Raw genomic sequence first — 16,877 nt, 5'->3', positions numbered from 1 at the left:
GCCCATGGCCGATGCGCATTTCCACTAGTTTTGTCATGTGTCCTTGATCAAGACCAATTTCCAAATTGTTGGTAGTTGCATTGGTGTGGTAGTTTCGAGTCCACACCCTCAATCATGTCCACCCTGACCCATGCGTTCAAGCAGTTGTTTTTCTTATATGTTTCCTCTCCTGCAGTCCTTCCTTTGAATGTGGGTAGCATCTTTACCATAAATCCCTCAGAATTGTCCTGGGTCATTGTATTGCTGCTGGTACAGAGGTCCATTACATTCAATTTTACCATAGTATATCAGTCTCTGTGTACAATGTTCTTCTGGCTCTGTTCCTTTCGCTCTGCATCAGTTCCCGGAGGTCTCTCCAGTTTGCCTGGAACTCTTCCAGTTTATTATTCCTTTTAGCACAATAGTATTCCATCACCCGCATATACCACAGTTTGTTCAGCCATTCCCCAATTGAAGGACATACCCTCCTTTTACAATTTGTTGCCACCACAAAAAACACAGCTATAAATATTTTCATACAAGTCTGTTTATCTATGATCTCTTTGGGGTACAAACCCAGCAATGGTATGGCTGGGTCAAAGGGCAGGCATTCTTTTATAGCCCTTTGAGCATGATTCCAAATTGCCAGCCAGAATGGCTGGATCAGTTCACAGCTCTACCAGCAATGCATTAATGTCCCAATTTTGCCACATCCCCTCCAACATTCATTACTCTCCCCTTCTTTCATTTTAGCCAATCTGCTAGGTGTGAGATGATACCTCAGAGTTGTTTTGATTTGCATTTCTCTAATTATTAGAGATTTGGAACACTTTCTCATGTACTTATTGATACTTTTGATTTCTTTACCTGAAAATTGCCTATTCATGTCTCTTGCCCATTTATCAATTGGGGAATGGCTTGATTTTTTTATACAATTGCTTTAACTCCTTGTATATTTGAGTAATTAGACCCCTGTCAGAGTTTTTCCTTCCTGTTATTTTTGTTTGATTTTTGCTTTTGGAACTGGCAATGATTTTAAAACAAATTTTGTTCTCATTTGTTATTCCAAATAAGAGAGAACTCTATGTAGTGGGTGAGCTTATAACATTAGACTAGCAAACTGATGAGGCCATAGTTGTGGTTTCATTTCTTAGTTGTACCAGATAGCCTCATCCTGTTCATTGGCCCCAGAGAGCAGCCTTTCAAGTCAGTTGTATTGACCAAAAGTGACTCTAGTTGGATCAGCACAAGCCCATAATTGCTTTTATAAAAATAACTAAAATCTCCTATTTTTGGAGTGAAAAATGCCAGAATTGTATAGAAGTAAAGTATTAGTCCCTCTGTGAGATGAATGTCAGATTAAGTCCTTGTTACTAAAAGGATATTTAGTAAAGAGAGAGAATCTTTCATGAGGGCATCTATTAAGATTAAATGCAAAGATAGACAAGCCAATTAATTTGATCACTGAATGGATTTAGTTACTAATTGTTCACCTTAAATTTTTTTTTTTTTCACTAATGTGAGCCATAACTCTGATTAGATCTTCTCTAGAATCTTTGGCTGAACTTGCTTTTCTTCATGACTCATTTTTAGTCACTGTTTTAACAGAGACACTTAACATTTCCATGTCCTAGTACAGTGATGGGCAAACTTTTGAGCCTGATGTGTTAAAATTAGCCAAAAAACCGAGCATAACTTGGGTGGTATGTCACTTTGAGAAAATAACCCATAATTTCGTGATGCTTACAGTTTAAATAACAAAAATGTATAATTGTAATATGTAAACTGTATTTAATAAACCAAAATAGGTAAATTAATAACTATGGTAGAATTGTCATCTATAGTGTACAGAATGTCTACACTACACTACAACAAATGTTTCATCCTCGGCATCTGGCCCTATACTTCTGGCTACATGTCATGTCATAGGTTTGCCATCAACAGCCTTGTATCTTTCTAGCTCCTACCTTTACAGACTATAGTGGCATCATTCATAGCAGAATGATTTCAGATTTCTCTTTGATAACCTCCTTCAGTACTGTGTTGTTAGTTAAAGTCAGTGACTAAGTGCATTTTCTTTTTTAAAATGTTTTGTTGTATTTTTCTTAAAATTTTGTTTTATTCTGCACTTAAATACCTAATAAGATGGGTGTTTCCATATATACATAGTAGAACAGAAAAAGAAGATTGTATATAAAGCTGTAAATCTGCATTATGTATAGCTTGCTTTTCTTTTTAAGTATATAATAAGCTTGTTATTTTCACAGCTGTCTTGCTCTGTGCTTGCTACTCACTTTCAATTCCTTTCTGTGCATAAAAGAAAAATGCCTCAGTGACCTCTTATTTTTCTTCTTTGTTTTTCAACATTATTGCTATTGGAAAAAAAAAGAAAAGAAACATTTTTGTAATAAATAGTTCACATGTTACCCATATCTGAAAGTGTGTTAGTGTCCCTGTTTCCTTTAATGACTGTCATTTTTCATTTTTCCTCATTTTTGCTAATTTGATGTCTGTGAGGTACTCATTTTAATGCAGATTTCTCCATTTATTAATGTTTTGGTGACATTTTTCATGTTGATGTCTTAGATTTTTTTCTTTGTGAATTATCTGTTCATGTCCTTTGTCAATTTATTTATTGAGGAATGGCTGCCATCATTATATATTTAATTTTGTTTTTTTATGTAGCTTGGCTATTAAACTTTTATTAGCAACTTGAATAACTTTGAATTTTATTTTTGTAAACATTTTTCAGTTTTATGTATTTAAAATCATCCATTTAAACATTTTTTAAATTTCATGACTCTTCTCATGTCCATAATTTATTCTAGATATTTTCTTCCTTTTTAAAAAAAATTATCTTGTGAACTTTTATATCTAAGTCATTCATACATTTGGAATTTATCCTGTTATGTTTGTTTTAAGTTAGCTTTTTTCAAATCAAAGGTACAAATATTCATTTCCTTGTTTTGGAGTTTCAAGAGGTTTGTAAGCTATTTTCCTGAATAAATAGACTGATGGAGCAAGACTAAATGAAATTTCCCAAGACCAAGCCTCATCTTTCTACATTAATCTTAGATTTGGTAAAAGACTCTAGTTTTAATATTTCCAATTTAAACCGGTCTTTTCATATTCCTCTCAGTCCAATCAGCTATAAACATTGAATAGAAAGCAAAAAAATGCATTTCTTTTTAAAAACCTTAAACATTTTCCTGTAGTGTCTGTGTTTGTTCAACTTTTTATCTTTTAGAATACCTAGTAAGAGTGTGGCACATATTTTTACTTGGGAATATATTTGCTCTCATTATTTTTTCACCATTTATTTAATCTGTTTTGAGTGTTGGAATGATGAACATTTTTAAAGATTTGCTTTAAATTTTAGTAGTCTATCTGACTGTTGTGACAAGCCTTTTTGAGACAATGTGTCATGGCAAATACAGAGAGGGCCTTAGTTGGGAAGTCTGATTTTTGACCTACTGCATATGGGATCATGGACCAATCTCGGGGGTCTACACAATTCTCTTAAGACTTTAAATTGCAAAATTTTGCTGATTTTCATTGGTGGAGAGAATTAATTCAATAGGAATTCCTTCACCAGTGAAAACAAGTCCATTCCCCTTTTCTGCTTATTTGACTAGATGAGTTCATGCAGATCTTTCCATGCATCACTATTTTCATAATATATGCTATTTCTCAAAAAACAGTAATATTTTATTCATTCATGTACCACAATTCATTTAACTGTTCCCCAAATGATGAGTATTTACCTTGTTTTCAATTCTTTACTATTTCAAGAAGTGCTGCTTTTAATACTTTGGTGTACATGAGGACTTCCTTCTTGTCAGTGGTCTCCTTGGGGTATAAGCTTAGTGAAATTTGGATGAAAGTGTATAGATGTTTAAGTCACCTTATATGTATAATTCCAAATTGTTTTCTGAAATTGTTATATTGATTCACAGTACCACAAATAGTATACAAATGTACCTATTATTTTGCAACTCCTCCAACACTGACTATTCCTCTCCTTTGATATCTTTGCCAATTGGCTATGTGTATTTTTAACACAGATTTCTTTTCATGTATTTAGGGTCACACAGCAATGCTTAACACTGGCTGCTGGCATCCCAAAATAAAGGAAGAATTTTTGACTTGTTCAAATGATGGGTGAGTATTCTTAGCATAAGGCATGCACCATAATAGTTGCAAGATTTTCTTTAACTTTTGTTTTTAGGTTAATATTTACTTTAAAAAACCCATGAGAAATATAACTTATAGTTTTTGTGTATGATAATTTATTTTTATGTTTTTATCTGTTTATTATTATAATGTTTATGTTAAGTTTATGTTTATAATTGTTAATGCTAAAGCTTAAAATTAAAAAATGCTTGGGTTTTTAATATTATTTTAGTAGAGAGTACTGGAAATATTGGTAGCAATTGAGAAATCAGTCAAGCAAGCATTTTGTAAGTGTGAAGCCTCTGCTAAATACTATGCCAAAAGTGGAAGATGCATGGACAAAAGTGAATTAATTACTTCCTTCAAGGAGCTTACATTAGCCATCGTGTTCTTCTTTTGCAGTTTAGAATGCTGACAGGTAAAAATAGGTGATTGTCTTTAGAATCATAGGCTAAGGAATTTGGACTGATTGAGTAAACTAATGAATGAATGAATAAGTATTTTATTAAGTGCTCACTGTGAGCTGAGAACTAATCACTAGGGTTACAAATAGAGAAGCAAACATAAACCTTGTTTTCAAAGAGCTTACATTTTAGGAGTAGGGAGTAGCACCTATAGGGGAGTGGTAGCTAGGGAGGAATATTTTGGTTTAGAAAGTTTCAGGGATGAGGCAGAGGTTTTAAGGAGTGCATTGACACATTGTTTCTAGCAGTAATGGCCAGCATCATTGATTTGATTATGGTTTCAGAACTAGAAAGCAGGGATAAGAATAGGGTTGGTTTGTCATATAACATGAGAACATGTAGTTTATGAGATGGATAGGGCATAAAGTGAAACATAGCTGTAGGTAATTTAAACTTGGTGGACTGTTGGTAAGGCATTCACCTTAGTGACCACAGTGCAACAGACCCCAGGGTAGGAATTCCTAAACTAAAAGTTTTGGGGAGATGATGACTGGGGAGTAAATGCTTAGGGAGCTATTGAAGATATTTTTATATTAATCACATCATCCAAGATTCACACTAGGACGTTAATTTGACAGCAGTGTTTAGGCAGGAGAAGAGACTGCTAGTTGACTATTGCAGTAGTTTAGTTAAATAATATGACTATTACTTGGAGTGATGGCCATAGGAATTGACATAAGGTTAGCAGAGATAAAATTCGTATTCTTTGTGACAAGATTAGATTCACATATCCAATAGTGTTGGAATTGTAGTTCTGAAGCTCAGGAGAATGGTTGAGATTGGAGATAAGGGATTTGAGAGTCATTCAAGTTAGCAGAGATATTTAATATGGGAATTGGAGAGATTATTGAGGGAGTGTGTAGGTTAAGAAAGAGCAGAAGAGAGTCAATAATAGCATGGAGAAATGGCCATGTTAAGGTATCTGTGGAGAGAAGTAGGAATCAGAAAAGATACTGTAAGAGAACCATGATAATTAAAGTAAAGGGAGAGTATCTAGAAGAGAGAAGATAAGTGATCACCATTGTCAAGTGCTTCAGAGATGTCAAGGAGTATTAGGACTAAGAGCTATTGGATGTGATTTTTTTGGGTGACTGAAGTATTCATGTTCTTCAAGGCATTTTTTTCTATTTGGTTTTGTAATATAATTTGATTTTGTAACATTTGTAATGCTCAACTTTCTAGTGCTTCCTTTCTAGAAGAACATGGATGATTATTAAACAAGATGGAAAACCATGGAATGGTTTCTGTCTGAATCATGGGAGAAAATACCCACATAAGATCCATCTAAGGATTCTACTAGTGTTTAGTGAAGACTTTCTTACTTGACCATGGTTTGTGTTTGCTGCAATTCTGCCCACTTATAAATTAAGACCAAGAGGAAATTCTTTTTTTTTTTTTTTTTTAATTTTCAAAATTTGTACTTGGAGAAAAATGCACTGTCCTTTTAGTGAAGAGCCAGATTGTTTTCTCATTACATTTATACTATATGCAACTTTTTTGTAGTAAAACAGAGAAGAATTTGGTATCCAAGATATTTTTGAAGGCATATATCAATACCCTTGATGATTTGCATGCCATATATTAAATGCAGACTGCTTTAAAAGTAGTATCATACCTGAAACAAAGTAATAGATTTTTTTAATCCTGACATTTCCAGAATTTTTTTTATTGAGGAGTATGTTAAAGCACAATAGGAGTAATATAGTGCAAAAGAAGAGAGCAAGGCCCAGGATGTATTTTCCTCATTTTTTATTTAGAGTGTCTAACTTTACTCAAAAGATGATATCTTTTTAACTGAGAGCTACATGAAAGCAGGCCATAAATGAATCTAAAGCAAAGGGTTTAGGAGATAATATTAATAGAAGAATGCTTTCAAAATCTAGTATTCCAGACCCTTGTACTTCTTTCCTTTCCTTTCCTTAAAAGACCATAGGAAATAATAATGATAATAGAAATTCTTGCAGTAAAATGTTTACCACAGTTTTCTGATTTGCATTTTGTGAAATTACTAGACAATCTTTTATGTTTAGATGGCAGATGAGAGCTGGATCATAAACTTGGAGCCCTGGTGGGTTGTATGCAGATAGCTATTTAATAATAATAGCTAACATTTATATAACGCCTACTATGTGCTAGGCACTGTGCCAAGTGCTTTACAATTATTGTCTCATTTGAACCTCACAACATGTCTGAGAAGTAGGTGGTATTATTCCCATTTTGCAAATTAGGAAACTGAGGAAAATAGAGTTTAAATGCCTTGCCAGATTATATAACTTTCTGAGGCTGCATCTGAGCTCAGGTATTCCCCATTCCAGGCCAGGTTCTGTCTGTATTAGATGTCTCATTTATTTATTTAGAACCCCAGTTATTTTCATTGAAGATATATTGAGAAAGGTAGAAAAAAAGACTTTATCTTTCTTGTTATAAGTGATTAAGGTTTTACTTGAGGAATTGTGTAATAGAACTAGCTAATGACATGGCTATGAAGCAGTTGGTTACTGTCTTGAATTTTGTTGTAAATAAAAAATAATATTTGAAGGAATAAAATTATTAATAAAAATAATATTTGAAGGAATAAAATTAAAATGGAAGAATAAATGAGAAATTATTAGTAATTTTGTTTCTGATCTGCTTTGCAGGTGGTCTTTGGATGGTACTTTGAAAACATAGAATCCCATCCTATTCATATAAATAATAGATGTCTACATGGAGTTTTCGGTCAATTCCACTATATAGTGACTAATATGAATATAATGAACTTTTTTTGATGTCTGTATTTGGGAAGAATTATAATTTATATTAAGCTCTTTTGTGTATAACTACAAGGACAGGGTAACAAAAAGGAATGATAACATTATGCCAATTTTGCACACCAATTAAACACTTCTGTATATTTCTGTGCTATAATTTCTCTCATCTTATTGACAAACGAATTAGATATAGTACTCACTAAACTTAGAAGAAGATAGGTTAGGCAATGTGTTAGGCAAATATAGAAAAAAGTCAAGAGAAAAGATAAAGCACAAGCCAGCAGATAATTGTAGTAACAACCCACTTATTGGGAGACTGATGGTAACCTTAGCCCTCCAGAACACAGCCCTTAACCTGAAACAAAGAGAAGACTTCTTAGCACTGAAAATAGTAGCTATACAATCCCAGCACCAAAATAGTGTGTATATATATACACATATATATGTGCATATATATATATATGCACATATATATGTATGTATATATTTTTTTGTCTTCTCTTTTTTTTTAAGGTCCTTTGATGCTTTTAAAGAGTCCTGTTTATGCTAATCCCACATTAGTCTTGATCCCTCATCATACAGACAGATAGCTAATTATATAATTAACTAGGAGGATGGTGGGAGCGGTTTAGGCACAATTATTTAACAGCAAGAAGTGACAACTAATAGTAAAACATCAAATAAGATAGACAAACTAAGAAGTAGATAAATTGATATTCAAGATCAGTACCATGTAAATTCCTGTAGGTAGGGGTAGTTTTTATTTTTGTCTTTGTATCCCCAGTTCTTAGGACAGTGTATGAAGAACAAATTGAACACTTATCAAATAATTATTTAATTGAATAGAATTTTTATAAATTTTAGAAAAATCTATGAAAAAAAGCAAAAAAAAATTTGGCATTTAAAAATGAGGTAAGCTTCATTTACATGGAAAATCCCCTTGTAGAATACACAGGCCCTTCTCTGATGATGCTAGACAAATGAAGTGTAAATAAATGGCTCTACAGTTGTAATTAAGTTAATTTTGCCCCTTTTAAACTATAAAAGATTGAGGGTAGACTTGAAATAATTTTATTTAGAGTGATTTTTAGGGGAAAAGTAGAAATTATCTTGATAATGGTTGTTTTGTACTTTGGGGGGTTATTGAGAAAAGGCTTCTTCTGGCTGTGAGGTCAGGAATAGCAAGATAGCCTAGAAAGATGGACAAATGGCAGGTTCTCTTGAAGATAAGAAAAAATGGAGGTCAAGGGAAAAATGTATTTTAGTATTGGGAAATATAGTCTTTATTTAATTGGAGCTTACTATGATGTAAGTTTGAATGAATAAAGCAGTTGAAACTCCTTAGGGCAATTGAGTTTCTCCATTTGTACTGAGCACACTTAAGATTAGCTTTTTATTCTTTGAATATCTGACCTATATAATAGATGTTTAACAATTCCTTGTTGAACAAATGAAGACATGGTCAGTCTTTTGTAGTTTAAAATTAAGGACCACTTAAAAATTTCATTGTTATTTTTATGTTTGTTAAATTCTTGTTATCATGTTACCAGTTTTTATTGTTTGTAATATATATAATGATATTTATTGTTATTATTGCTACAAAAGGTTGATTGATACTTATAAATACAGAAAATAAAAGGAATTATTCCAACCATCTATTATCTGGAAATCTTCTTACCACACTTAACGGTGGGTATTTCCATGTGAGAAAACAGAAAGTCTGAATGATATTAAATTCTTCAGCAGCAGGTGTTCTATGTCCCTCGTCTCATTTTTTTTCTTTCTTAAACAGAATTACAACCAGCCTTGAAATTTAGCAGTCCTTTACTTTGTGATTTGTCATTATGGCCAGGACCAAGATTACTTTTTACATCTGGTTTACTGTTTAAAAAAATTCCTTTCCTAATTCATACTTCTAACCTTTCCTTCACCAGCAGCCTTCTTTTTCCAATTCAACTTTAAAACATATCTTTGAGTCTAGTAACTGCTCTCTACTGGGAATGCCATAATAAATCATTTAGCATACACTTTGGTCCTGCTGGTGGTCAAATTATATTTGTGGTTCTTTTATTAGGTAATGGGTCTGTGTTGGTTTTTCTAGTGTCAGGTTTATTTATTTACTTTTGAAGTTGCAATTTCCAGTATTTTAGTAAGTCATTGTTTGCTTGAAGTGAAATAGTAACAAAATTGTGTATCTTACAAGTAACAATAACATGTGAGTTGTATTCAATTTAGATTTTTCATATGTCATTTATTTATAAATGTAAGGAAATGGAGTAATAACAGTTCAAGTCAACTTCATTTAATACAGGTTTGATTTGCATGAATTTGTGCTTCAAATTCATTAAATACTATATTTAAAGTGTTTTGAAATGAACAGTTTTCAGTAGTCCCATTTTAGTCTTCATGTTTCTCTGATGATCTTTCCTGGCTGCTTTATTAGTATCATTCAATTCTCTTCTCTTTGTGTTTTGCTTAATTTTTATTACCTTTCCTATTGTTGAGTGTAAATAAATCTTTAAGCCGAAAAGCACTAGTAATTTTAAAATATAAATAATTGAAAACAAATAGTATAAATAAAATTTTAAGCTAAAAATTATTCCTAATTAAAAAAAATAGTAAGCCTTTCACTTAAGAATATTATAAATGTCATGCAGTAATTTCACCTTTCCTTCTAAAATTTTCTGTGAAAAGAGATCAATAGCTACAAAGAATAGAATTGTTCAACAATGCATCTTTTAGTATATTTTTTTCAAGAGCATAAATACTTTTTTTTGAATGAGGTAAGACTTCTCATATTGTATCGCAGTGGTAATAATTAGTTTACACACATTTGTTAAGCACGTAGTATGTGCCAGGCAATGTGCTCAATGCTGAGAATACAAAGACAAAATGACTTGTGATATCATGGTGCTTAAGTGATATAACAATTTGATAGGATTAAATGCCAGCTGTGTGCAGGATACTGTGCTAGCTAGATGAGAGAGAGAAAAGTTAAGAAGCTCTTTAGTCTCAAGGACTTTATAGTAGTAGGAGATACAAGACTAACACAGATAGCTATTATATATACAGCATTACATGATTGGTATTTTAGAGATCTAGAAAACAAAGTACTATATAAGGTTTGAAGAGATGAAGTTCTTGTGGCCTAGAAGAGTGGTGGTGGGTCAAGGAAGGCTTGTTGGCTCTGGCATTTGAGTTGTTCTAAAGAAGATGAGTAGGAATTTAACAGATAAAGGAGGCTGTTTAAGGGTTCAGAAGCATCTTGGTCAAAAATATAAGAACAGGAATATATCTTGCAGGTACAAAGTACCTTCTATAGAATATGTAGAGACAAGTAATTAATGTGAGATTAGACTGGAAATGGCCAATAATTAATGAGCTAAATTTGGAGATACAGAGTGGTGACAACTTGTTGATAGCCTGGAATAAACAAAAAATTCTGAATTTTACTTGGTTAGCAGTAGAGTGCCACTGTATAACCAAGTAGATATAAAGAAAATGACATGCCTGGACAATAAATTCATAGTTTTAGAATTAGAAAGTATCTTAGAAGTCATAAATTATATGACTTCATTTTACAGCAGAAGAAATGGGTTCAGAGAGATTAAATGATTTGCCCAAAATTGTACCTGTATTAATGGGATTCAAGTCTATTTTTTTTTTTAAACTTCAAAACCATTTCTCTTTGTACTATAATTTCTTTAGAACTTTGAATTAAGAAAAATTATTCTGGCAGTGGTATAAATATTTATACAAATGGGAAGGCAGTAAAGTGTAAGATTACAATTAATATCCAATAACTCCAACTATTATATTTTATATGATTTATTAATAATCACTTGATGTAGATGAAATAAAAAGTACAAAAGTAAAAATCTGAGTAAAGAGATGTTTTCCCAACTGCGTTAGTGGGAGAAGAGAGTTGGAGGCGGGGTTACAGAAACTTTTATCTTCAAAACATAAGGACATAATGTGAGGATAAAAGTCGGATTCTGGGAAATGGAGTGCTGGGCTACAAAATTCTAATTACACAAAAGACAGGAAGACTGTAAGGAAAGTATTACAGAAATTGAGCGCATGATAATGTGGGTCTGTATTAGGGTAGTAGCAGTATAAATATAAAGGAGAGGGGTGTAGGGCTTCTGAACTATAACCAGTATATATGTAGTGTATACTCTACATACCACTTTTCTAAATTCACATTCATTGTTACATTAAATTTATATTGTCTTTGTATAGTTTTTTAAAAAATAAGTTTTTATTGAGATTTTCTCTTTCTTATGTCATCATAATTACCTAGCCTAATATTGCTTCATTTCCCTGAATAGAAAACCATTCCTTTGAATGAATAATATTTTTTAAAGAGAAAAAAATCAACTCAACTGATCAATGTATTGAAAAAAATCCAAAAATTGTGCAATGTTTAACACCAATGAATGGCCCTCCTTGACCAAAGGGCTAGGTTGGGGATGTCATCTCATATCTTTTTCTTTGAGTGATAGTTGGTCTTTATAATTTTGTTACACTTACTTTTCATTTTTTGAGTATGTAGTTCACAGTCTGATGGTCCCTTTAAAATTGTAATTAATGCCTTTAAATTTCTTTATTGACAATAAAAAATAACCATCATATGGGTTGAGGAATTCTGTGGCCAGATTGCCACAGAATATTATTATCGTTATTGTTATTATTATTATTATTATTTTCATACATTAATATCATTTTAAAGATGTGTATCATTGACATTTAGTGTAGAGTGTCATTGATGCTTTCTAGAAATTCTTTTCCTAATTGTGTGATGTTTTAATTACAAAAATTTTTTTTACCTTCTGTCTTAGAATAGATACTGTGTAATGGTTCCAAGGCAGAGGAGTGGTAAGGGCTAGGCAATGGGTATTAAGTAATTTGCTGAGGGTCATACAGCTCTGAAGTGTCTGAGCCAGCTTTGAATCTAGGACAACTTATCTCTAGACTGAGCTCCCTAGCTGCTATAAATATGTCTTTAAAAGTATTTTGGGGTGTCTTTAAAAGTAAAAAAAAATATTTTAAAAGTATTTGGAGGCTTGGTGGGTAGAGAGCGAGACCTATAGTTGGGAGGTTCTGGGTTCAAATTTGGCCTCAGACACTTCCTATCTGTGTGACCCTAGGACAGTGATGATGAATCTTTTAGAGACAGAGTGCCAGGCCCCACCCTTACCCCCCCCCCCAGACCGTGTACCATTCCCCCCTTCTCCCAAGTGCCAGGTGTATCCTGCCTTACCCCTTACCCCATGCAGGGAAGGGAGAAAGTGCTCCCATTGGGTTGCTGGGCAGAGAGTTCAGGTGATGTGAAAAAATGTCCTCAGGCACAGTGGAGAGGGGGAGAGGAGCAGCTCCATTTGAGTCTCCATGCCTTTCTAGTAACAAACTAGGGGTGGAGTGGGGGGTGTGGCCACATGCTCACAGAGAGCGCTCTGCAAGCCACTTTTGGCACCTGTGCCATAGGTTCACCATCACTGCTTTCACTTAGCCTCACTCTTACTGTTTTTCTGCTTTGGTACTGATACGCAGTACTGATTCTAAGACAGGAGGTAATGGTTTTAAAAAAAACTATTCTTTTCCCTGAGCAATAGAATTTATTTGTATAAAATTAGCAAAATAAGCAGGAGTTTTGGTTTGCTGCACTTTGTACTTGATTCTCACCTTCAGGTTCTTCGGTAGTGGGCATTTCTTCATATGTTCCATCAGCTTTTTTGCTTTTAAATAATATTGACTCCTCTGCCTTTTCTGGTTTTTCACTGCCTTCCTCTTCAGTGAATATATATTTTAATATATGTTCACAAGAGAAGCTTCATTACCCTGTTTCTTGAGCCTTTCATATCAATGAGGAAAGATTGTGTCTGCTGCAAACTGAAAAGGCCCTTTCTCCTTTGACTTGGTTCTTAGTTTCTTGGGAGGTTACTGATTCTAAAGTTCTTGAACAAGCTGGCCATTAATGGTTTTATAGGAACTCAGGGGAAACTAGTTGTTATTTCCTTATTCTCAAGTGTAATTTCTTTAGAAATATATTTTCTGAAATAGTGTCAGTAGTAAAATAGGATTAATTTTACAACAATCTGACTTATATACAACTCTTTCATGAACACATTGATTGTATATACATGTATAAGCACACCAGAAATAGACAATTTTGACATAAAGAAAAGATGTGTGGAAGTTCGGAATAGAGTAGTAGATAGAACAAAAAGAACACGACTATAACCAGGAGTATGTAAATTGACTTCATGATTGATTTTGATTAAAAAGTACTTAGGAGTGTTTGAAAAAGAGAGAGAAAATCATTTGCATGAATAAAATATTTAAGTGTTTTATTATTGTTGTTGTTGATTTGTGTCTTTGTGACTCCTTGGACCATAGCATTCCATGTCCTTCTATTCTTCACTATCTCCCAAAGTCTTCCCAAGCTCACTTGTTTCCATGACACTGTCTCATCCTCTGCTTTCCCCTTCTCTTTTCACCTTCAGTCTTTTCCACCATCAGGAAAACATAGAAAAGTAAGTTGAATACTTGCTCCTCAGGAGTTTACATTGTAATGGTGCAGGAGTGGGGGGAGGCAGCATATGTGGGAAGTTTCAATTCCAAGTCAGATGGAAGAGTTTGATAGTCCTTAGGCTGTAGGGAAAAAGCAGATGGTGATGCCTCTTCTTTAATACCATTTCCCCTGATAAAATGATATCATTTTCTGATGCTGTGAACCTTTTGACAATTTGAAGACTTTGGTGAAAAGAACTTTCTTTTCTGAATTTTCTGCAACTGTGGCTACAGCACATGTAGGAGCAATTGCTGGGCTGCCTCCCCATAGGATTTGTTTTCCAGGATAATGGCTGATGAGAGTAGGTTGGACTAATTGCTATTATAAGGGCTTGTGGGTTCTGGCTCCTGGACTAAATCAATCAGAAAGATCTGAGAGGAGATGATGGTCAATATAGTGATGGTGGTTTGACTTGCTTGGCACATGCTGCTTCCTATCTCTTCCTTAAGGTATTTTAATGTTTCAGCTAGTCCACATTATTACCCTGAATGTGGCAGTTAATTGGCTGATGGTAGGATAGTTGGCTCCTTCTTCACAGATTCTAAGAGCTGATCTGGAAGCAGGGCTGGTGTTCTCTCCCAGAGATCTTTTGCTTATTTGCCTGTTGGTGGCAGTTGGTAAGCAGTTTTTGTAGTTGCTTTCAGTAATGATTTTTCCTCCCATTGCTGTTTGTGAAGTTGGTCTGGTGCTTTTGGGGGGAATTGCCATTCCCAAGACTCTTGGGAAGTCTTTTTTAGGGTTAGAGGAGGGGAAATGATGATCAGTATAGCTGGGATGCCTTGATTTTCCTGGTACATGCTTGCTCCTGTCTCTCCTTTAGGGTACCCTATTTGCTATAGATAGCCTGGCTTACCAGGTCTCTGTGTGGCATTTGGTTGGCCATTGTGAGGACTGGCCCCTTCTCCACTGGAATTTCATCCCCAGATGGTGGCTGTAAAAACTTATCTGGAAGCAGAATTGGTGATCTGAAAGATTCTCTATCTCCTGGGACTCCTATACATATCTTAAACTTGAGTTCTTAAAATTTGAAAAACAATTTTGAACTGTGACTTCTCTGGGAAATGACATAATTTTTATAATTATAATTATTATCCCCACTATTCCAATTGCAGAGCAACTCTAATTGAAAGGACAGTTCAGAGCTAGTTGTCTGGCATATATCTTGCATAGAACCTAGAAATAGACAATGAACTCAATTTAGAATTGAAATGGAAGAGAGGAGAAACATAGGTTACTTTTGGGAAATTATGCAATGGTTTTCTTGACTGTAAGCATCTCTGAAACAAATCTTTTTTTTTTTGGTGATGCTGTGTGTGCCTGTGGGTCATGGAGGACTACATTCTTGAAACGAAGATATTGGTCACTCAAAAGACAATTCTTTATTTAAAAAAGACTGTGGAGAGCTGTATTATGGTTGTGAATAAATTGCAGTGTATTGTCAGTGAAGAATTATATTCCAAAAGGTTCAGAAAAGTTATCATCAAAAAGATGTACAGGAGCAGCTAGCTGGGCTCAGTATATAGAGAGTCAGGCTTGTGACGGGAATTCCTGGGTTCAGATCTGATCTCAGACACTTCCTACTTTTGTGACTCTGGGAAGTCATTTAACCCCATGCTTAGCCCTTACTGCTCTTTGCTTTGGAAATAATACTCAGCATTGATTCCAAGATAGAAGGTAAGGGTTAAAAAAAAAAAAGGTATGACCAGGAGAAGAAATGAAAAAATCATCTGGTGATAGTAAAATGCTAAATTCAAAGATCTGGATGAAAAAATAATTCAAACTATGCCAAAGTAGCCTTATTATTCTATATATAATGAGTAAAATAGAGTTAGATATCCATCTTTTGATGGACAACCCTTGTAATTCATTGGTATCATGCTGTGACAAGAGACTTAGTATTTTTTTTAAACCTTTACCATCTGCCTTAGAATCAACACTATCTATGTATTGGTTCCAAGGCAAAAGAGTGGTAAGGGCTAGGCAATGGGGGTTAAATGACTTGCCCAGAGCCACACAGCTAGGAAGTGCCTGAGATCAGATTTGAACTTGGGACCTCCCAACTCTAGGTTTGACTCTCAATCCACTGAGATACCCAGCTACCCCTAAGCCCACCCCCAGTGGAGTCTTGCTGGAGTATATGGAGAGAAATCACAGATGATGAAAAAGTAGATGGGTTGCAATCTTCTCCTTTTGAGTTAGTGCTCACATAAATGAGATCACTAATCCATCCAAGTTTGTCTTGTTTGACTGGTCAGTGATGAGATTTTTTTTTCTCCTTAGGGATCAAGGACTTAAAATTTGCATGTTTGGGAATAAGGCTCAAATACATGTAGGAGAGGATAAGGATCAAGAAATCAGGCCACTTTTGGCTTCCCTAGGTAATTATAAAATTTATTCTGATGATTAGGTGAGATGATATGATGAGAATTATAACTAATTTATTTTTCATTCTTTAGCTAGGAATTTATTGAAATTACTCAGCATTTGGTAAACTTTCTTTTTAAATAATAGATTTTATTTTATTGATATCTTTTGTTTTTAAATTCCTAGTGTTTCCTACCCCTTGGTCCATTGTATTATTAAGATGAAAGTTATGAAATTGCTAATAGTGAAAATAAACATATGTTTTAAGTAAAATTATAGTCAAATGAGCATATTATGAGAAGTATAGAGTTTCTGGGAAGGAAAGTAAAGTGTGAAATATAATGTTTCACTCATGAAGAATGTTATATGAACATTTAGACATTACAGACATTTTTTTCCTAGTCTGGACCTGTGATTTTTAGCATTTAGTGGAAAGAAAATCAGTGGTATACTCAGAGATACTGCTGATTTTTTTCTGTTTGGATTTAGGAAATATGCTTCTGATTGAGCAAATTTCCTCCAGACTGAAGTTTGGGAAGGTTTGTGAGGAATATCTGGCCTCTGGTCCAGTGA

The 16,877-nt window shown here is 34.0% G+C and overlaps 1 protein-coding gene across 1 annotated transcript in view; it reads left to right on the top strand.

Moving 5' to 3' along the window:
• WDR70 (WD repeat domain 70) overlaps positions 1–16,877 on the top strand; it is a 333,473-nt gene that overhangs the window by 83,873 nt on the left and 232,723 nt on the right. Inside the window, exon 8 of the mRNA XM_044664295.1 lies at positions 4,064–4,140. Within this exon, the coding sequence (XP_044520230.1) occupies positions 4,064–4,140 (77 nt within the window). The remainder of the gene's footprint in view (positions 1–4,063; positions 4,141–16,877) is intronic.

The sequence above is a fragment of the Gracilinanus agilis genome, chromosome 1, assembly GCF_016433145.1.
Source record: "Gracilinanus agilis isolate LMUSP501 chromosome 1, AgileGrace, whole genome shotgun sequence".
NCBI classification, from domain to species: domain Eukaryota; kingdom Metazoa; phylum Chordata; class Mammalia; order Didelphimorphia; family Didelphidae; genus Gracilinanus; species Gracilinanus agilis.
This window is presented reverse-complemented; position numbering and strand designations above follow the sequence as displayed.